At 41.1% G+C, this 23,397-nt stretch overlaps 1 protein-coding gene across 1 annotated transcript in view; it reads left to right on the top strand.

The window, feature by feature from the left end:
- The window catches only part of necab3 (N-terminal EF-hand calcium binding protein 3), a gene marked incomplete at its 5' end in the record, with an annotated part of 36,863 nt that extends 14,437 nt beyond the window's left edge, over window positions 1–22,426 (top strand). Inside the window, 11 exons of the mRNA XM_084542732.1 lie at window positions 908–1,016; window positions 2,548–2,573; window positions 3,768–3,865; window positions 6,062–6,198; window positions 9,315–9,436; window positions 10,529–10,608; window positions 13,171–13,224; window positions 17,187–17,299; window positions 17,693–17,770; window positions 18,572–18,663; window positions 21,362–22,426. Of these exons, the coding sequence (XP_084398858.1) occupies window positions 908–1,016; window positions 2,548–2,573; window positions 3,768–3,865; window positions 6,062–6,198; window positions 9,315–9,436; window positions 10,529–10,608; window positions 13,171–13,224; window positions 17,187–17,299; window positions 17,693–17,770; window positions 18,572–18,663; window positions 21,362–21,390 (938 nt within the window). The 3' untranslated portion in view covers window positions 21,391–22,426. The remainder of the gene's footprint in view (window positions 1–907; window positions 1,017–2,547; window positions 2,574–3,767; window positions 3,866–6,061; window positions 6,199–9,314; window positions 9,437–10,528; window positions 10,609–13,170; window positions 13,225–17,186; window positions 17,300–17,692; window positions 17,771–18,571; window positions 18,664–21,361) is intronic.
- Window positions 22,427–23,397: the final 971 nt, after the last annotated feature.

Genomic DNA, 23,397 nt, shown 5'->3' with positions numbered 1-23,397 from the left:
GTTGCTGATCATGACATCCAACCTTGATATACGGCCAAGTCAATGCTTGAATCTGCCCACTCTAAGTCCTTGCATATTTGTGCTGAGCAATTGGACGGAGGGATGTTGAAGATCTATACTGTTTGTAATGCTCTGTTACGAAGATTGGATAAGATAACCCTTTATTTATCCCACAGTGGGGAAATGTGCGGCGTAAATATGTGTTTAAAGCAGGCAATAATGTGTGAGAAGTCGAGAGTTTAGAAGATTAGAATCAAATCATGCTTTTATCATGTTGTCATACATCTCAGTGTTTCTCTGGGATCAAGTTGCAGGAAAAACAATACTCCTAATAATCAGTTTATGAAAAGAAAATTTTAAGAAAATCCAGAAAATGATTTATTAGTCATTTATCATGAAACACTGTGTAGCTTTCTGGTTCCAGCTTTTTAAACGTGTGCTTTCATACAGACATTTTATAAACTAAACAAGTGATTGACTCACCAAAAATAATAATAATTAGCATCATTTGCTTAGTACACTTTTAGTAAGTTTTGTCTTTCTAGAGCCGCGGCAGAATAAATGGAAAACAAGGCAACAAGGGCATGAATGGAGCTGAGATTGTGCTCATGCTGTGAACTTGTGATAGGAGGTCGCTGCCACATCACTGTCAAAAAAGGGTTTAGACACAGGATAACTCTTGAGACGTCAGATCCAGATTATAGGGGATTAGTGGATTAATAGTTGAAGCACATAAGTGGTAGCTACAAGTGCTCTGAAATACACATGGACCTCCTGGGATTCACTGACGATGATCCTCATGAGAATACTCTTATGATCATTGTTGTTCTGTAATCTGATGACCGCAGACGTGCAGGTTTGTTGTTTTGTCTGTGCAGTAAGGACTCCTCCTTTACTTTTTTTTCAGATGATGGCAAGTTGTCATTTGATGAGTTCAATGCTTACTTTGCTGATGGGATCCTGACCACTGAGGAGCTGCAGGAGCTTTTCTACTCCATAGATGGCCGACAGAATAAGTGAGTTTTTTAATGATTTCAATCAGTTTATATAAAATTAAAAAGGTTCACACCAGTTATCAACTGGAGCTTTCACAATCAGAAAGAAGAAAAAAAAAACATAAAGGAAGGCTGAACAAAGTGTTACTTAATGTGTGCCTTTCAAGTCATCAGTTATGGGCTAATGCCACACAGCCGGAGTCCTCAGTAAAAAGGAGCCCTGCAACCGACTTCAGGCAGTTCAGATTTAATGTTTACTGCCTTCCTTTGGACATAACTACTGTGGAGAACACCAGCCACTTCAAAACCTACTTGTGAAATTTGCAATCAAGAAAATCAGCTTCGGGGTAGTTGCTGAAATCTGTGGTCGGCAGTGAACATTTGACTCACTGCAGCAACGCAGGCAAAGACCATTCCTCCTTTGTAATTTGAATGCTTTTACATTTCATCCTTCATCTGAAGCCAGTTTTCTTTATTGCATTCGACAGATAAGAATTTGTATTCATTGGACGTTTCTCAACTTTTTCTTCCACCCGATAGTGGGAGGCTAAACAAGGTTGTCTAACTTGGCTGTCAAACTGTTTGTATGAGCTCAGCTAATATAACTGTGATTGTTGAGCCACTCAAAAGCATAAATAGACCAGAAAATACACACAAACACAAATGCGCAGGGGTGCATTGACATGTTTCTGTTTTGCACCTAACCAATTAGAGTGTTTGGCTACAGTAACGACTCTGCATTTATGTTGTTGTTGTGCCGCCAGTTCTTCTATCACCGTGTGATAAATTGCTCTTGGACGTGCTTTTAGACTCAGATTGTCACTGAGGTGACACAATAGCCCAGAGACTTCTCTAACCTCCCTCCAGGCTTTGAGGCAGTTGGCGTGTCCTGAGCTCTGATGTCTAATTAAAGGTCTTGCTTGTTCTGAATAACAATACTGTTAATTATATGGTAAACCCGCATGAGCTTTGGTGGCAGTGCTTAAATTTACACAGCATCGCGGCGAGTCCCTCTCAACAGAAAACAGAGGGACGGAGATCAGAGATGTTAAAGTACAGCAGACGTTGCACCAAGCTTTTTAATACCACAAGCCATTAACCAGCTTCGCTTTTGGTTTGCATCAGACAGGGAAAAAATGACCAGTAAAATGCCATTAAAGCGACAGGTGAACGTTTCCATTATTAGCCTTTATCAAACTGACACAGAAATTATTATTTCTGCCATGACTGATTAACAAAATGTCAATGTTTTTACTTGCATTTTGGCAAGTAACTTGGCCAAATACTGTACACACATTTTGTAAGCTGAACAAATATGTCAGCTTGTTTTTCAGTTAAGTTTCCAGTTAACAGCTTAATCATCTTGAAATGTCAGTGAAAGTATGGCTAATTTATATGGTTTTAACACTGTGTGTCTTCCCGTGATATTCAGACAGTTAGGAGGCACTAAATCTCTCGAGCAGAAATGAAAGGCGGCAGGGCTTTGAGTTTGTCTAATTAATTTTCTCAGTGCTCTTTCTCCATTTATTTCCTCCTGTGTTCTGCCCCGCAGCAATTTGGACACCGACAAGCTATCAGGTTAGTGGGAGATTTGACGTGTCACGGTACATTAGTTCTTGTAAAACTCCTGTCTTAAAATTCACCCACATCAGCGGCTGAGTCGTCTGCGGAGCCCTGTTTTTAGTTGATTAGTATCGTGGATCATTTAAAAGGAACAGTTCAAAATGATCAAATATTACGAACAATTTTAATTATATCAAAATAACAAGAGACTATGGTTTAGCGGTTGTTGCAGGAAGATTTTGTTAAATTTGGACCAAGCTTTTTTTACCATTCCCAATCTTTGTGCTATGCTAAGCTAACACTCTATACTCTTCAGGTTTCTATATGTCGAAAAGTAATGCGATACACACACGATACACGATACGCAACACTTTAATCTGTAAACATGAAGAAAAATATGACACCAATGTATTGACCTATATTTTTATCATCGTAAAAATACACGAGTGTCAGACGACCTGAATAAAGTGCAGAAATAGAGCAGAGGCTGGTAAACACCACTCATACCCAGAATAAAACCTCTGCATAATTTATTGAATGGGAATGGCGTCTTTTCCATTTGACGTCAACAGAAGTTGACCGTTTTCTATAACGGGATGCGCGTCTTATTTCAGATTTCCCCGGACACGTATCCGTCAGCGCATCTAGTCCTTTTGTGTTTCAGAGTGACGTGGGAAATTCTGTTAGATAACACATCTGATTCTAATTGAGGGAAGTCCAAAGGGTGCTGCTGATCCATTAACCTCGGATCGCACCGTGTGTCATATTGAGTGCACTCTTCGGATCAAGTAAATTAGGTTTTTAATTAAGTATAAGAACTAATTAAAACTGACTTCCTTCTCTTGGGTGGGGTTGTAGCATTTAAATGGTTTGGGGAACTTTCTCTGCACACATTTGTACTGTGATTTATAAAATGAATTTAAAATAAAACTTTCTTTTTCTCTGTAAACGATATTGTGACGTAAATATGAATGTATGTAGGAGGTCTTAATAATGGTTGGCTATATCTGGTAAGAAATTATTAAATTACTATACACAATGGTCATTAACAGTACACAGGAGGAGAAGCTACTGTTAACACTAAGGGATTCAAATTATTAATATAAAAACGTGTAAGTGGTAAGAAACTAGAATCTGTCATTACTAGATTTAAGAAATTGTCTCTTTTGATTGTTCTGACAATGACTGACAGCTTGTTTCTTATTTTAGATTATTTTTCACAGCACCTTGGCGAGTATCTAAATGTCCTCTCAGCTCTGGAGAGCCTGAATGTTGCCATTTTGAAGGCAATGGATAAAACTAAAGAGGTAAGATCTTACCAGGATGTGTCGTGGCTTTTATTTTTGCCTCTGAAGGTTATGTTGCGAACCATTTGCAGTGATTTGGTCTTTTATGGCAGTAAAACCTGTGAAAACAAGTAGATGGTGCACGCAAACACACACACACAGAGTTGTGTTCCCATCGCTGCCGAGGCCACCCATTGACTTATACCCTTTTTTAATGAGTTATACCCCAACTTTAAACTTTACAAGTTCACACGCTGACCGTTGGGGTGGTTCTGCTGTGAAAAATATCCTCTGTTTAGTTTAGTTCAGTGCTGATTTTAAAACATTTCAGCTAGGGATAAATTGGAACACAAAAGCAGCTGTGGAGTTTTAGAAGCAGCTCAATCCAAAACCGAACATGAACACAAAGCAGCAGGGTTGTTTCAGTATCCCAGGAGGATCACAAATGAGGAAGAATTGCAAATGACATTAACGTCCGTTTGGTGCTTTCATGTAGGATGCATTTGTTCCTCTGAACTCAGACACATACAGATGAACTCTTTTAAACTGTTGCTTTACTGCGTCCCCTTTCCAGAAATATGTAATTCTTTCAATTAAATCATGCCAAATGTAAGGGCTCACTTTTTATTTGTGAACGTATGACATGTGAAAGCTGCTGTAAATGATAAATGGGCTAGCGTTGTAGCGTGAAACCAACGCTGGTTACTTGAACACTTGCCACTTGCCCTTTGCTGCTCTGGGGAGCACTTTCAGATGTCTGTTCCTTCCCTGCAGCCAATCTCCTCCGGTCCTCTTTGTTGCTCCAGATAGACAAAGATGCTGACAAGAGTTTATGCTGGTGGCCGCCAGTCAAATGTGCTCACCTCATTTGTGCAGGTCCAGTAGGCCCTGACAGGATATCCAGCTTAGCCAACCTCTGAAAATGTTTAATTTTAAGTGTGCGATAAACATAGTGGCGAGCATGCTGATTAGTTTTCCTGCTGAGAATTAGACGAGAACACAGATGCAACTTGATTAACACGACGGTACAGCCAGGAGATGGTTGCATTTTTTCGGGGGGAAGAATCACTTGGAGCAGCAGGAAACCACTAGCCCATCTGTGTCCAGTGTTAGCTATCACATTTGTTTAATCCCTTCGCTGCGAGGTATAACATGTTAACCTGTAGCTCTATAGGGTGGCTGATAGAGACAGCCCGACTGTTCCCCACTGCAGTCTGCGTGCTGAGCTAAACTAACAGCTGTCGGCCGCCTCATATTTACTGTGCAGAAATGAGAGTGGTATCGACCTTCCCGTCAAACTCTTGGCAAGAAAGCAAACAACCACATTTCCCCAGAATGCCAAACTATTACCTTAATATTCATTTGAATAAAGACAAATGAGCGTCTGTCACAGTTTGAAGGATGTTTTCAAATGTTGCTAATTGTTGGCGAGACTTGTCGGCTGTGTGAACCTGAATCATGACTTTACTGCTTAAAATATTTCCCTTGATATTCGAAGTGTTCCAGCGTGTTTCACAAAAAACCTCAAAGGTTAATGTGTGATCATTTTGCAGAGTCTAACATTTTGATCCCCAGTCATTACACAGATTTATTCAGGGCTTATTGACGTAAAACACTCGAATTTGGTATTGTAATAAAGCTGAAAACGGCGATGCTTGTTAGAGGAGAAGAAGGGAGGAGAAGCGTGCTGAATAATTAGCCATCCTGTCTTAATTAGATCACCTCTCTCCTCTGTTCTGGCTCTTCTTTAAAGCCGTCTAAGTGGGGATATCCTCCGAGGACTGTGCAATCACTATTTAGCAGCTGCGGTCTATCAGTGCTCTGGACTGGACTGCTAATCCCATGATGCATTTTCAGTAGAGGCTACTTGTCATTATAAGTTCTGACAAAGAGCCCTGTGCCGTTCCTCCATTTGCACGTTTGCGTGAATAAGACCCCTTTGAGAGTGCATAATCACGCTTGTGTTTGGAGACTTGAGCAGCAATTATATCTCCTATTAAAGTTCTTCCGCCTTGGAATTGGGATACGCGGCACTGAATAATGTATTAGCCCATTCTATTGCAGCTGTCACGCATTTCACAAGTGGTTGTTGCTGTTTTGGAGAATTTATCAAATGATGTATCTTCATCTATGTGTGCTATGTCGTAGCTGCTTTCGCTTGTCTTGTTGCTCGACTTTGTGCTTTAACCTCTTGTTCCTTGTGCCACTGTCTCTCAGGAGTACCAAGGTTCCAGCGTGTTGGGCCAGTTTGTCACCAGGTTCATGCTAAGAGAGACGTCCAGTCAGCTGCTGTCTCTACAGAGGTCCCTGCAGTGTGCCATGGAGGCTGTAGAAGAGCAGAGCAGCCCTGCCCCGTTAGTACAGCCTGATTTTTGTTCTTGCTGAAGTTGTAAAATACATTACCTACAATATATTATAGTCTTGGACCACATGCAAGCACAGCTATCTGACTAGTCTTCTGAATAGTTTGCTGGTCACTGTTACAATTTATCAGGACAAAATTATGCTTTTGTTTGCAAAACAGGAAGTAGTGTGTGTGTTGTCCCGTCCTAACAATTTTATTGGCAGATCTTTTCTGGGGCATAATAAACTCCCAACAGAGAGACTCCAGAGAAAAAAATTGTATGGGAGAGATTAAGTCTGGCTTCCAGGCCTGACTACATATCTTAAAGACAAAACACGACTGAAAAGTGATTTGTCTGCACCATGTTGGACTGTACAAAACCAAACAATTTCCTTATCACAGAAGTAACACTTTATTTGGTATAATTTCATCATCTTCATGAGCAACCATTACTCCAGCCAGCTCGTTGTGTACTGGCAAAACCATAGACTATATATAAATACGGACAATACGTCCACACTTTCTTGCATTGTCCAAACTAACACTGCTTTCCCGGGGATACGGGCGGCGCCAACTCGTTTAGAATCAGAGTCTGCGCAGTGGAGCCATGCAGAGTCACATGATTACACACACTTGAGTATGGGGCAGCATCATATTAACTACCTAAAATGACTGAAATCATACTTGAAAAAAAATATTTGACGTGTACTTTGGTGTTATAGTTTTATAACATTTGTGGCCATTTTATACAGTCTATGGGCAAAACTCAGACATGTCCGTAATTCCCAGGCAGCCGAGATCACTACAGAGAACTCCCCTGCTTTTGGGTGACAATAGAGAGAGAAGTAATCTGGGTTTGTCAGATTTAAACAGAAAGTCAGATTATTAATTTATTTTATTTTAAATTGATAATACTAAGTTAGATAGTTGTTAGATGGTCGTTTTGTTGTTCTGAAAAGCAATAAGGAATATGTTATCATGCCCCTCTGTGCTCCATATTTGGGCTTTTTATTAGCTTTACGATGGTGTGCGAGTTGGTTTAGGTATGGTGAAATAATGGATTCAGCAAATGCAATTCCACACAGCACAGTGCAGCACATAAGGTGTTATACACAATATAGTGCCCAGAGAAACCAAAGCAATGAAAGTCAATAATAACACCACAGTAGGGTGATTCCTCTGCCAGATCTTGAACTCCTACGTTATACTGCTGCGTATGATATTATTCCAAAACATAATAACATAATAATATTCTAATCTAATCAGTAAATCAGTTACACAGCTCTCTATATACTGTCTCTTTTGAACTGAATTCATCCATACCATGGCCAGACCACAATCCTCAATGCTACATGTTATACTTAGCACATATATATTTTTCAGTAGCGCTATTAGAAAAAAGAAAATGCTGGCAGAGAAGTTAGCACTTGAAATTCAACTAATCAGCGTAACCTCAGACGTCCTTCTTTCAAGGCGAGCCTTTCGGCGCAGAGCTTTGAATTTATTCTCACAGTCATTCAAAAAGTTGCCTCGCTAATAGGCAGAACTTCTGTCAGAGACCTTTCGTCAAATATAAAAAGGGGGCTCCTGGAATAAAAAGAAAGAAAAAGATATTTAAATTATTGTCACCTGTTTGAGATTTGTTGAACCACAGAGAATGAGTCACTGTACACGAGGCATCAACTGCAAATCTTCGCTATGTAAAACATGGACTTTTCTCTGTAGTTGTACTGTGTGGATATTTGTAGTTCATCAGAGGCCTTTCTCTGATGCGTCAGATTCGAAGGTGTTCAGAGAAACAGTCCGTCAGCATTTGATGAGATGATTACGATGAAAGAGTTGTTAACACTTCAAATAACAAAGGACACTTCCTACATTTTTCATGGCGAAACAATTTCGTACCACAACTTGCTGATGGGGTTTGTCTGCTGCGCTGCATGTGTCGGGGCTCGGTAGAGCTCTCCTCTCCCCCCTCTGGGTGCCACGCTGGTATTATTGGACATAATAGAGCGATTATAGCCAAGGTGAATTATTGAGAGGGGACTGGAGGGAGGCAGGGGTGGGGTCGAAGGAGAAAGGGTGATAAGGGCGGCGATGGCTTACAGAGCGAGTGACTCACTGAAGAGAAAGCAAAGAACAAAGAGAGAATAAATGAATAGGAGAATGGACAGTCTGAGGCGTATTGGAAAGAAAGGAGAGAGTAGGCATACCGATAGACCTGGCAAGAAGGGACAAGGCCACAGATTGTTCAGTAAGGCTATGGATTTTGGAAAGACAGAGTGTGTGAGCCTGGGGTGTAATGGAATTAGGGACGCAGAGTTAAACTACAAACAGTTTATATCTCTCTCTCTCTTTGCTCCACTGCAGCGGATTTATTGCTGATGCAATGGCCTTTGGGCTCCAGGCTGTTCTCAGCGTGAGAACCTCCTAGCAATGCGCTGCCAGCAGGACGCTGCACGCACACAAGCGCGTGCGCGCATGGAGACACAACAAAAAGCGCGGGTAGACTGGCGCGCACTAACAAGAACAAACAGATGTGCTTGTGCATTTAGACGCACACGGAGAGCCACACACATGCAAGCAGAATTAACACATGACACAAAGAGCCTGAGGTCCTGCCCTTGGCGCTTAGCATATAGCACAGCAAACACTTTTCCATCTGCAACTGAGCCGTGTGTGTGTGTGAGTGCCCATCCTCCTTAAATCCCTGCCCCGTGGGCTAATAAGCGCTGTTGTGTGTCCGGCCCCTCAGTAAGTGTTTTCACCTCTATTCAGCACTCTTGCTCTTCGCGTCTGGATCTTGTGCCCGTCCTATGTTGACTGAGCTCTAAGCCTCTTGCATCACACATTAACCTATCTCAGTTTCTGATTGGGATCCATTATTAATGTCTCCTTCTTCACCCCTCTCTCTCGCTCTCTCTCTGTCTCTCTGTATAGCCCTTGCGCTTTTTTTCTGCAGCCCTCTCTATTTCCTCCTTAGTTTCATTCTATATTCTCTTTCCCCATGTGAATACTTCTGTCTGCCATATCTTCACATTCCGTTTCTTTTCTTCCACACTCCTCCTGACAGTTGCTGTCTTTCTCTGTGATGTTTCTCTCCCCGGGTTTCCACCACTGTCACGGCAGGAGAGAGGCAAAGGCACCGGAGCTGACAGCGGTGCAGACAAATGGCAGGCAGTGCGGTCGCAGGGTCCATAACAACCTGTGCATGTCCCCTTCAGGACCCTGCCCTGGAATCCCGACCACAGGCATGATTATTAACTCATTATATTTAGACTGGCAAAGGAGAAAGCTGATGTTTCCTTTATTCTCGAAGAATGAAAGGAAGAGCAGCCTTCAGCTTCTCCTCTTTTTGCTCTGTCATTTCTTTTTCAGTAGATTAAAGGTCTCTGTCATTCCTCTTTTCCTATCTGAACTACTATACATCGTCAGTGGTTCTCAATCTCAAGATCAACTTCTCCTAGTTAAAATGTCTTTATATATATTTTGTAAAACTGCCTAAATACCTTTTGAAAACAGCTGAGAAGTGTATTTTTAGCAAACATCCCTCAAACAAGGGTAAATAGTTCTTCTCCTGCAGACTTAAAATAAACTCCTTGGTCCATTTTAGTCCTAATTTAGAAACATTGTCACTTGTTCTCATTGATTTTTCTTTTTTTTTTTTCTTTTTTTTTGCACAGCAATGGAACAGAACTGACACAAATAAGTAACTTAAATCAAGCTTTGGCTGTGCCGTATTGCAAACAACAACCTCAGCTGACTGATGTCTTCCGCATATTCACAGGATTTTTAAAAAATCGTACTTTTTTGGATTACATATCAACATTCAAACATTTTCACTGTTATTAGTTTTATGTTGCTGCCAAAGAATATGACTAATGAGATGAACTTTTTAACTAAATTGTGTTCAGCGGTGTATACAAGGACGATTCTTGTCACTGACGTTAGAGTTGTGCATAATTAAAGCTGGCACTTAGCTTCCCCTGCAGACGTGTTTCACCTACAAAGATCATATTGACAAGATAATTACTTTATGTTAAGCCTCATTTCTCAGTTCTTCTCCACTAATACTAATAGACTGAACATCAAAGCGTGAGGCTGCAACGGATGAATGAGCTGAGGTTCTGCATAAAAGATGTGTGAATCAAGAGATGCACGTATTTTTACATAATAAGAAGTCCAGTAATATACAACGATTCTAATGTGAGACAACGGTCTTCTACATGAACCCTTCATCATATTTACATATTTGCATCTTCTGTATACTGTAAATCAGATGACTCTGAGCTCCAACGTATAAAATATAAAATACATGCTCCCGTATGTATGTATGTCTCCAGGTGTCAACATGGAAGATGGAGAGAACTGGTGCTCTCAGATCAGCAGGCTGCAGCAACTTTTGGATAAACTGGAGTGTCAGGTTAGCGTGAAGCTTTTCTTCCTGGATATTTAGAAGCATACAACATTGCATTTCTCAAACTATTTACCTATTAGTAATTATCTTGCTACCTCAAAGACTTCAAGACTTGAAAGCTTGCATTTCTTAATTTCTTTACCCTTTGGTTGTGTACCCTCGCTACATGAATATACTGATGAATGAATGCTCATGCCAACTGTGCAAAGCTTCACACGCTCCCAGCGAAGGTTGAAAACAAAAAATTTTGAGACAGCTTTTGACAGCAAACTGTGGTGATTAAAAATCTGATTGCACTGAGGTTCAATAAATAAGCGCTTGTGTTGTAAAAATGTATTTGTACCTAGGCGCAGCTACTTCCTAATACTCAGCAGAGCTTTCAGGATTTTTTTTTTAGCTCCTACCCCAGGCTTTCCTCTTGGAGCACAAGAGGAACCCGTAGCGGCGTACATTTAGGCTGATTGGTCGGAACGCAGGGGTGCAAGGGTGCAAGGGTGCAGGGGTGCAGTGATGGCAACTGCTGCCGTAAAATGTGTGAACGTTACCCATCCGGCAACTGTTGTCCAAAATGCCTGGCCACATGGAACAAAACACAGAGGAATGGACTTGCCACGGACCAACCTAGTACCCCACGCTTTATCGAGCCTGTTGGCAACATTGTTGAATGTTGTTGTGAAAGTTTGCTGCATAAGCACCAGCTCCTTATGCTGTCTTTAAAAACGGATGTCAGTTTGTGGCTTGCATTCATTTGAGCCAGTCTTGTGCACGAGTCCCTCTTTCAGTCTAGTTCCCAAATAATCTTAAGCAAGTATCGTGTTCCAGTATTTGGTCCCCCTTGTGGATCAATTTGCCTCATTTATGAAAATTGAAAGTTAAAGGGATATGAGTAAAGAGCACCAGTATTGTGGCACACTGATCCTGGTGTTATTTCATAACCGTCATCTGAATGCAAATAGACACCGAACATATTAACTTTATGTGGCTGCAAATGTACCCTGATTAGTGGAATTAATCTAGAATATAAAATGTAACACAGTACCTAAGGTCTTCCATTTTCATTGGAAAAAAACATAATTAAACAGCTGATTTATGCAGAGAGAAAAAGAAAATGCAAAAAAAACCAAAAAAACAATGAATACAAACATAATTTGGCTTTGAACCCCAGAATATTAATTTGTTAAAAATAATGATATCTCTGTCGCGTTACTTCTAAACCCTCCTGTGAGGTTGCATTTGTACAGCTACAAGATTACCAACAACACGCTGATTTCACAGGGCTAGTCTGGTCTTGTGTTTTCATCGTAGTGTCTCAGACAAGGTGCCGGCACAGCGCCTGAAAGCTTCCAACAGTGATGTGGAAAAACCACAGCCTGCTTGAGACAAGGCCTGTTGTGTATTTTAAGCCAGTTGTGTGTGTTTGCGGTGATAACAAAAAAAAAAAGAAGAAGAAGAATGGGTGGAGTCATGTGAATTCAAAAAAAGAAATGGCTTTTCTAAATGGAGTTCTGCGGATCTGTGTATCCGTGGAACACACGACACAGCCACCTCACCGCGTCTCATCCTGTGACCCATCGCTACCACATCCTAAAACCTCTTTCACGCTCTCCTGCCCCGTCTTCTGCTCCATCTGATCCTCTTTCCGTCTGTTCTTTTCTTTATTAACTCCTGTGATTCCCACCTTTTGATGTTCACTCTTCACCTCCTTTCGGCCTCTCTCATTCTCTTTCTCTTTCTCGCTCTCCCCCTCTCTCTCTAAGCATTTTTCTACCTCCAGTCCAGTTTTGTCAACCCGGAGGGACTCAGAGTGCAATATCAAAGCAATTCATAACCTGCAGAATGTTCTGAGTGCAATATCCATCCCCACACCTCAACGCTGCCACCATTGCGCACACACCTTCTGTCCATCTCACTCCTATTTGCTCCTCTCTCTGATGCAGCAGAACAAGTTTTCTGCCCCTGAGGTTATATTTCATTTGCACGCACGCACACACACACAAGAACAATAACCTCTAAGACAGAAAGCTCTTTTATTGCATTATCATTTCATACCACATATAAAGTTGCAAAAAAATAAAAAATTACATGTTTTCTCCGGCTCATTGAGTTACGACTGACTATATAACTCATCTGAAGCTCATACCATCATAGATCATTTTTACCGTTCTCTGTAGGAAAGCTGTCTTGTACAAATGTGCCTTTTTAAAGTTATTTCCCTCATTTATGTCTGACAGTGGTGTAAAAAAAAGTGTTTATTTTTATAATTTTAAAGTTGAATTAAAAAAATCTGTTTTCTTCATCACTTTAAAACGAATACAGTTATTGAGTCAGAAAATATCAAATGCATTCAGCATGTTTATGTATTTCAAACAGCAATTTATCTGAACATTGCTGTTTGCGACTGGCTAAAAATAGTGATTGAGTCGTGCACAGACATTTTCCTTTATCATTACAGATTGGTTCAGTGGCTTCATTGTAATTAAATATGCTCGTTCCTCACTGATACTTGTTTCCCGGATGTTTACCAAAGCTTTGAGCTTTCCTTCCTTATTGGATGTCTTCTTCTTTCAGAGCCCCAAGTTGGAGCCACTAAAGGAGGACACACTGGCCAGCACATACAAGTCTGTAAGTCAGCACTGATTGCAAGATGTCAGCTGGAGTACTGACCTGAGTGAATCACTGATTAGACATTTTTTTTCTGGGTGATTAATGTTGCCTAGTCACCTACACTCAAGAAACAAGCCACTTTTCTCATATAATCTTTTTTCCATATAACTTTTTTTTTGCAGATAGAATTTCACAGTCATCAAACACTCAAGGTCGAACCATGTGGTGAAACCTCTGCAATGCAATGCTGACAAGTGAGACTTCTCTGCCTGAGGCCACTGCACCAGAATTATTTTACAGTATAACTCTGCCTTTGGCAGACTGTGCAGTATCCCGAGTGCAGACTGAGAAATGACTCACTCCAGTTGATATTTGCTGATTAAAACAGCTCAAATCTAACAGCTAAGGATGTTTTCCCATTTTGGAATCTAAACTCAGCTCCTTTTCGTTTAAGGATCGCCGACTGCGCTCACACCATCACATAAATGCTAGGCGTGCACTACCAGAGATTATTTCATTTAGAACATTTGTAGCATAATTCACCTCTAACTACATATTGAGCTCTTTAGTCTCTCCACCACAGTCTCATGGAGGTTTTGTGAAATCCCAAAGATTTGTGTCCTTGGACACAAGGTTTTTCTTTTTCATGACACAGAGAACAACTTTGAAAATAATGCATTTAAACGGGCAGAATCTTTCATGCGTGCATCACTTACTTGAAATGATGTATTATAACCCAAACTATAATCTTTTTCTGATCCTAACCAAATGCTTTTGTTGCCTAAACGTAACCAGGCAGCAGCAGAAAACGAGAGAAAAGAACTCCAGCCTCCTGGGTGAAATTTCTGCGTGTGTTACCGCACCGTCATACAAGTCATGATCAGTGTCCCAGAAAAAAAAATAAATAAGAAGGGAATTCTTGTCGACGTACACAAATCAACAAAATGACATTTCACTTTCACCACCTTTAAATGAAGTGGTGCAGGCTCAAAAGTTTCTGTCGACTGAAATTAGTGGCAAGCGTGGTCATGAATCGGTTGGTTAAACTACTTCTAAAAACTGCAAGGAGACTGCATTGACCTCGCCTGGAAGCCAGCCCAACCTTCCCCTGCCCACAAGATTTTTGTGGAGTCAGTCCGTTGGGAATTGAATATGCACCGACTAAGATCTGCTGGGCCAGTCGAATCATTAGGGCAGGCTTTGTGCAGTGGTGGACGGAAGAGTTACAGGCATGTAGTCATACACATTATCCAAGTGCTGTGGAGTCAACTTTGTTCACAACAAAATGGCCCTATCCCATAATGAAATCCAAATGTCAGGATACGAGATTCATATTCTGATAAGACTATTTCAAATCCATTACTTCTAATAGGCTCCAAGAAAGCTGACAAAATATGATTTAAACTCTATCAGCAGCTCTATGTCTCTCTTGAAAAAGCAACGGCACTGGCGAGTCCAATGGATGTTATTACAGCTCATCGCAGCCATGAAAATCAACATACCAAAAGCTTTAACGTAAAAAAAAAATAATTAAATAAAACATGAAGTGCACACAGGTCGGTTTAAGTTCACAGGGATCCCATTGAAATGAGAAAGAGTTTGGTCTAAATTGCCTGATTTTCGGTGTTAGTACATGTGACATATGGACAAAAGAAATGACTGAGCCACGATCCACTTGAGAGTAGAAAAGCTGTGAAAACACCCACAGACAGGTTAAAGCGTAGCCTATTGTTCAGTTTAACTGTGGTGACACTTAAATAAAAGCATTCGTGGCAATAATAGTAAAGCCCTATTTCGCACTAATTTAAACTGCAGGAACACAGCATGGACGCTGCAATTATTAATTATAGAAATGATTCTATTTCATATTGTTAACTTTTGCAGTGGTATATGCAATAGGTATAAGTTATTCATTGATTACTCTTCACAGTGATTGTGTTTGTGTGCTGTATTCCACTGTTGTCAATGCTATGACTCCCCCACTGAACAGAGGTGGTGACCTCCAGAGACTTCAGAGATCGACCTCTCAAAATTAAACCTAAGTCGCACGTAAGAAGGTTAAATCTGTGAATCACAGCTCACCACATAAGTTTTATTTAGATGCTGCAGTGACTCACTGCAGCTTTGAGTTGTTAAAATAAGCCAAGCAGGACCTCAGTTCAAGCCCTGGATGAATTGCTGCCAGTTGCAGGGAGGTTGCTCTGCTGCCAGGTGCATCGATCGATAGAGGACATAAAGTATATTTCTTAAAGTTTACACAGTCTTTTCCTCTCTATGTGTGTGTGAGACAGAGAGAGAGAGAGAGAGAGAGGTCCATGGACAGATGTGGAAAGCAGGCAGGGAACTGAGTTTGTCATTTTATTCTCATGGTACATTCCATTGAAGGGTTGCAGAAGAAAGAGTGTACTGTCACTGACTGACTTAATGTTATGTTCCCTGAAAATGGGCTAGGGGGTGAGGGAAGTGACAATAAAGACAAATCCCTGGGAGACGATAAGCCAATACGTATCAGTGCTGAGGTTTTTATTTGAAAATGAAATCTTTTAGTTGTATTTGTGAACTATGTACAACAAAACACAACAAAAGATAAGCTCCCTCAAATTAAGTGAGTAATAACCTAAGCTAAGTACGCTACAACGTCTCCCACATGCAACCTGACTGCTGCCCAACTGGTCCGCACTGGCAACGGCTGCAGCTTCTCTCCTGGTCTCTTTGTTTCCCGCTCTAATAGTGGTAGTGGGAACTCGTGCAATGAAAGGGGAGTGAAGGTATCTAAAGGAAGTACAACGAAACATACACACAGCACTACAGCACACAATGCTTACCGTGACCTTGTTTACACCTGGCATAAATCGATAAGTTGACATTTGAGAAGGAAAAGTCCAGTATCAGTTGCTGCTGTCTGTCTGTGTGTTATGTGCAGCAGAAAGTGACAACTACTCTGGATGGACACTCTGAGTGAGGTGTCATGGCAACACCGTTTCTTTGGTGCCGAGCCGGTATGGTATTCTGTTTTGTATTCGGTTTGCTTTTTAACATTAGGAACATTAGGAATAGTTGAATTTCACTAGATCCGCCTCAGAGTCCGTGCCTCCATCTTGCCTCGTGCAGCTACACTGTCAAACTAAGCCAAAAGTGCCTTAAGTGATGACGTCAATAAATGACATAACATTTATTTATTTATGTGTCGTCTGTTGTTAGCGATGGTGAGTTACGTACGTACCCTTAGGAAGATACATTCAGTTCCCCATCAAACATATCTGTCTTGACACACACACGCCTGGATCTCAGGGTGATGTGAGATGATGCCTGTACACGCTCTGATCTCTTTGAGGACATTCATAATGACATAATGTCTTCCCCAGCATCTAAAGCTTGACTTCTGCAACAGATCTACACAGAGCTTATGCTATAGCAAGCATTTGTCCGTGCGCTGATGTTGTTCTGTTACTGCCCCACTATAAGTTGTGGATTATATCTGTGTACAGTGGTAATTGGAATTTGGCGGAACAGTTACTTTTACGGAAATTCTTGTTATACAGAAAAGAGGGAAGGCATCTGAGTAGATGTGTGTGGGAGGAAGGTCTAGGCTGAATTTTCTGTTTTCTTAACCGGCCTTTCGATATATGTAAATGAGGAAATGCGTACACTATCAGTCACAGCTGTTGCAGGCTGCTTAGCTACAGCGGGTACTTTTCTGGCGAGGCACAGGCCAACGGCGTACCTACTTATCAAATGACAAGCATAAATCTAACATTATCCATCACAGCTAACCATTCTAACCTGACCCCTAAAATCAAGTCTTTAAGCTCAAGCATGTGCGGTACTAAGTGAGGTCCGAAGAAAAATATCCTTGCTTTCCGTGAATGTCCTCACCCCTCTAAAGCTGACATTAGTCTTCACAAAAACAGACACACAGGAGAGCAGATACACACAGATAAATCTGTTGTCCCCCCCCCTCTGTTTCTGGTTGCCAACAGAACATCCTGCTGGTACAGAGGCAGATGTCGGTGACTGATGACGATCTGGACAACTTCCGAAAAGTTCTGAAGAGCTACATCGATGCCACCTCGGCCCACTCTGACAACCTGCAGTGAGTGTGTCTTGCCAGTTTTCTGGAAACGCAATAACCATTGTGTCTGGCTCTGCTGCCGCGGCAGCTTTTCGAGTTCTGAGCAACGTTGAGTCAGGGGCTTGAATTGTCAGCTGTGCCAAAACTGGTGTCAATGAGTAGAAAGGAGAGAAGGAATACTGCCATTTTCCCAAAACGGGGATCTCATATCAGCTTTTATGTGGCGATAAAAACTAGTTACACAGTAATAACAATTTACTGATTTTACAAATTGACACCGTGTTGCTGTTGTGCCGCCATCTCTCTAAAAATTCAAACTTTTCCATGTGATCTATCTTTGCAGAGGGTAAACTATGTTTCACTTTGTATCCTCTTCTTGCCCCACTCTACTTTCCTTCTTCATCTCGCTGTCAGCGTGTCTGTTCAGAAGCTCCCGGGAAAGTCGTGTTACATAATGTATGAGTTCTGGCAAGACCGCATCTCCTGGATGAGGTCAGTACAGTGTGTGTGTGTGTGTGTGTGTGTGTGTGTGTGTGTGTGTGTGTGTGTGTGTGTGTGTGCGTGCGTGTGTGAGCCTGTGTGTGTTTGTGCATTAGATATTGGCAGACTGTTTGGCACTCTTAACTTTTTGATGGAAATGTTCCCCACCAGTGAAGATGAGCAGATGGCCCATCTCTCAGTTTGCGCGCACACGCATACACACACACACGCACACATACAGACACACACACACACAGACATGGTTGTATGGCTATCTTTGTGAGGACATAATGCATTCCCTAGCACCTTACCCTAACCCAGATCCTAACTGTAACCTCACTGTCCTCACTTTGCACAAATGTCCTCACTACAATGGTATAAAACTCAAACTGGATCTCAGAAAGATAGCTGTACAAGAGCACACACACACACACACACACATACACACACACACACACACACACAAGAACGCAGCTTAAAAGAGTTCAAATGATATCCGTGACGTACACATAGCAATAAATATATTAATTTAATATTTTAATTTAATTATTCAATCAAACATTTGACACTTTTTGAAGTCTCTTCACTTAGTAAAACAAAATAATTCTTTCTCTATAAAATAAAAAATGATATTACTTATAAAATCAATGAAAAATACAGCTGTTACTTGCTTTTATATCTAGATACAGTAAAATGAACATACAAGCTTAACCTCCATTTCACCCAAAAACAATATTACTTTGATTATTCTAATTCTTACATTACGATTCCTTTTTTCACATTCTTATGTTTCTTCATTGTCTGTCTCTGTAGCTATCTTCAGTCCAACAGCAGCAAAGATTTCCAGCGCTGCATCATTGACATGTTGGAGGATGCTGAAGTAGTATCCACTATGTTGCTCCCAGGTTTGTATCTCTGTGTCTGCTGGTGTATTTTTTTACATAATGTATCTAGTTATTAAATATCATGAACATCAAATATCATAAATGACGCTATCTTAGAAAACCGGGTCCTGGTGCTCCTGCAGTGATTGCTCATTAGACCGCAACGCTCGCATGCTGGGATCGTGGAAGCGGCCCATGCTTTTCTAACTGCTCGCTTTGGTGACCGCTTCCAAGGTCTGTTATTTTTCAAAGGCTTTCTGAGTCATTTGTGATCATGCGGGGTCACTCAAACTGAGACTCGCTTCTCCCCCTGTGTCAACAGCAGCAGTTACTCCTTTGAAGAATTTTTCTCTGAAAAACATAGTCTGGCTAGATGGCAGAACTGAAAATGGTATATTGAACTTATCAGGAGCATCCATGTTCCACTGTGTGGCTTTGAAACATCCTAATGACTTTGGTTAGTCAGTATGTTAGTTACCTACCTAACTTCAAAACAGCCCATTTCTACATTAAAAAAATAGCAGTTAAAAATTTACCACTTGTCCTCTGGAGGGTCGCGGGGGGGCTGGAGCCTATCCCAGCTGTCATTGGGTGAGAGGCGGGGTACACCTTGGACAAAAGCTTGGATATTATAGTCTGTCCAAAGACATGAGGCTACTTTCCTACTTCCTTTAGACACTCTAATACGCAGAACAATCCAAATAGGAAGGTTATATATTTGGCAAAGTGACGCACACGCATCTTATTTTACTCGGCAGTGACTTGCCAGCACGCAGCGGAGTAGCATGAATCACCTCCAGGCCAGGCTACAATCATGACTCCTCTGCTGTCTTGACATTTTGTTAATTTATTGCAGACGACACCCTTAATGTACTTCGTAAAGCAGTACAGTTAATCATTGTTATTTCTGCCTCTGATTTAGCTGTGTGGGCCGCACGGGCTGTGCTCGTTGCTAGGTTACTGTACACGGTTGTTTACTTCCACATCTGTGACTCGGATGTGTTGTGCGCTCGCTGACGTTTTCAGGCATGAAGTAGTCAAATTAAGAAAGCAGGTATGAAGAAGGTATCAAGCGGAACAAAAATATCATAGTCAAAGTTGAAAAATAAGCTTAACATAGTCTTAGTAGGTGTTAATTGCTTCACCGTGATAATTTCACATGAAAACTTAAACAACAGGATTAAATTATGAACAGACAGAGTAGATTCCTGCTAAAATATACTTGTTTGCTTGCTTTGTTGGCTAAAAGCACTGGATGGAAATGTTTCTTACTAATTGTTCTTAGAGTTTTACAGCAGGTTTGTTTGAGGGGCCGTCCACGGAAACGCAAAAACGCAGAAACGCAGAAGTTTTGCATCATTTTGGCCGATCGTCCACACGTATCCTGTAAACGCATAGCCCTAAAACGCACTTTTCTGAAAACGGGCGATTTGTAAACAGCGCTCAAGATTTGTGCGCATGCTCCGCCTCTTCCTCTCCGTTTTTGGTGAATTTCTGAAACTGAAACAGCGCCACCTATAGGCCTGGAATATGAAGTAGCGTTTTCGGTCGTACTGAAACGGACCTGTGTGGACGCGGATATTTCTTGAAACGATGCCCTCGAAAACGGAGAGGGAAAAGATCATTTTCGTACGTGTGTTTGTTGCTAGTGAGGAAGCTAGCTCCACTTTCACTGGCCACAAAATCTTTGCAGCCGAAAGTTGATCTGGAGTCCACTGGGAACTGATGATGCCCCGGCAGTGATCTGCATGGCCAGTCAGATCATATGGATGGGCTTTATGTGGTGAAGGACGGAAAAGAAACAGCAACGTAGTCAGGCATGTCCTCTGAGCGCCGTGGAGTTGAGTTTGTTTACAACAAAATGCCTCAGATTGGCCGTAGGACTAATTGCAAGTTTTTTTTGTTTTGTTTTTCTCTCTCTGCGTCGCTTGAAACACGCCCAATAATAAAATTCAAATGTTGTGTCGACAAACGCGTATTCTAATAAGAACTGAGTCTGGCTACGTAAGGCTTGTTTGTTGCTGCTTTTTTTCTATTTTTTTTAATTTGCACATATTGCACACATTAATGCTTTTACCTCTGAGGTGCATCCAGTGGTTGCTGCATTTTTGAGTTGGTTAACTGCCCACCTTGCATGTGAGTGCATTTAATTACACTCATACGCAAATGTATGAGCCTCTGCATGCACGTCAGTCACACCCATGCTCACCGCAGTCAAATTCACTGCAGGATATTCTGGGCAGAGCTATAGCAAATATAACATCACTACTTGACAATGCCTTCATATATTTTCCTGGAGGAGCCTTGCAACCAGCCGGCATGCCTTTTACAGACAAACTTTGTTCACCACTATGAAAACATTCATAGCTGAAGTGAGTGAGAGGACACCTGTTTAAACATTATCTGCCTCGTCTATTTAAAGCGTCTATTGGACCTAAAAAAGATGTGATGAAAATAGCAAAATAATGTTCACACAACTTTATGACCCCCATGTTCTGTGTTCCTTTTCTTGCTGTTGTTGTTTTTAATTGCCCCCTATCTCTAATGATGTAAATTTCTGGCACATTAATTATTGAGCTAGTGGAAGTAACTGAAATTAAATGCTTAATCAAATGTAAAACATACTCTTAAATGTTGCGCATAATTGCCCTAAGGTATACGTACGGTATACTCGTGTGAGGTGACCTAACTTCTCTGCTCTGTATGTGTGTTTCCTCAGCTTCCTGGTGGATTATGACTAACAACTAGCAACTAAATCCCGAATGTCACATCTACTGCCTACACTGTCACACGGACAAAGACACACTGGCGCATCAACCCACCCACCCACATGCACTCTCATACATACACACACACGCATAAAAACACGCACACGCAGAAGAATTCAAAAGGCATCCATGTGTTTGAAAGCAACAGGAGACGGAGACAATGGCTCCATCCAGCACTCTCCAGCAGCATCTTTTAATGTTCCTGTCTGCGAATGCTCATTATTGTGCCGCTTGTATCAAAAGGAATAGTTGCGCCCTACAGCCAATCTATAGACTTGAAAGTAATGGATTCTTTGCAATGCAAAAGCCATTTTATGAATTTTTTTTTTTTATTTCTGTCTCTGGCTTGTGGTATGACCCTTTTTCCCTTGCAGTGTTTGTCTGATATTATGCCAGTGGAGAACGACCGAGAAGGCGCTAGTAGGCTACTAGAGCAGATCCAAATAGGTTGTAATGTAAAACTACGATCTCAGTAGTGTTTTGTGCTTTTAACGAGTTGTTTACTATCGAATTAGGATGGGAAGGCAGAGAGGGTGAGGCGATGGAGGGTTCCTGCAGCCTACATGCATGTTGATGTGGCCACCTCCCAGCTGTACATGCTGTATGATACTGTAGCACTGTTTTACTTTCATTAAGCTATCCCACTGTCATGTGCACAGAATGCCCAAAAAGCTATTATCAAAAAACGCTGAATCTATTTATTGCTGGATATACTAGTGGTCAGTTATTAGTTACATCTCCTCTATCTTCAATCTGAGGCACACTCTGAGTCTCAAGTCAGTCGTATCTAAAAGGAACTCTTTGTGAGGAGATCTGATTGTATCACTAAGTTATAAAGAAGAAAATATATTTAATGTATTACGTGTTTACTTTGATCATGGTAGAGTTGATTCCATCTGTACATACAGAATTCATATACAGTATATTCATATTTCTGTTGTGCTTTGGTTTGGTAATGTACACCAACAAATGCTTGAAAAGCAACTTTAACAGAATTATTAAAGATACTAATTGTTTCTTTTGGCAAGTGAAAACGTCTCCTAATCATATTTCATTGTCCTCTGGTAATAATGCAACTTTGAAATCATTTTCCTTTTCATTAAATCTCAAATGTTTGGTTGGCTTCTCGCAGAGAGAGACTTTTAAGGCAGCTAAAAAATATATTTTTATTGTAACGTATCAACTAACATTTTTATATTAAGTTTAAGCTCTTTTTATTTCCACCATAGCGAGAAGCTGTTCCTAGCAAAAAAGCTTTACAAACCCACTGTAGACTGTTAGGGACTACCTGGTGAAGATAGTATAGCATTTAATAGCTGAAGGGCCAAATAATTCCATCAAGAGTAAAGACCAAACTTTCAGCAAAAAAATTTGACTTGGTATTGACAATTTTTACAGTACACGTACCTAGTGGCCATCAGTGGTACTGCATTTTCGCATTAGCTTCACAGAAGTGACCATATTTTGATGAGCGGAAGAAACTTGGTGTGGGGTGGATTTGACTGTGCACCACAAGATGAGACATGTCAATAAAGCCCAGCACTGCAAGAAAAACCTCTCTTTGCAGTCCCATATCTGCTTAATCGTGGAATAATGGAGAAATTGAACAAGTGAATTTAGCTAACAAGACCAGCAGCTTTATGACTCTATATTTCATAATGGTGATGATTTCTTGGTGATTTTTGAATAGAGTCCTTGGGAACCAGATTTTTTCTTTTGGAGCCAGCCCCTAGTGACCGTCAGTGGTATTGCACTTAAATCCCCTTCTACACCGACTTTACTTTTAAGCCAACTTACTAACAGCACACAGCTGATAGACACTCTACAGCAACCTTTGATTCCTCTAAAAAGAAATAAAACAGTCAGTGGTCATCCTCCGTGGGTCTATCACAAGCAACTGCTTTCTCATTGCCATTTGATTCAGTAGTAATGCAAAAACCATTGACCGATGTAGCCTCAGTCAGATGTGCCATTGTGTCTGAGCTGC

The sequence above is a fragment of the Chelon labrosus genome (assembly GCF_963514085.1).
Source record: "Chelon labrosus genome assembly, chromosome: 4".
In the NCBI taxonomy this organism is placed as follows: domain Eukaryota; kingdom Metazoa; phylum Chordata; class Actinopteri; order Mugiliformes; family Mugilidae; genus Chelon; species Chelon labrosus.
The sequence above is the reverse complement of the archived record's forward strand: the minus strand, read 5'-3'. Positions and strand labels throughout refer to the sequence as shown.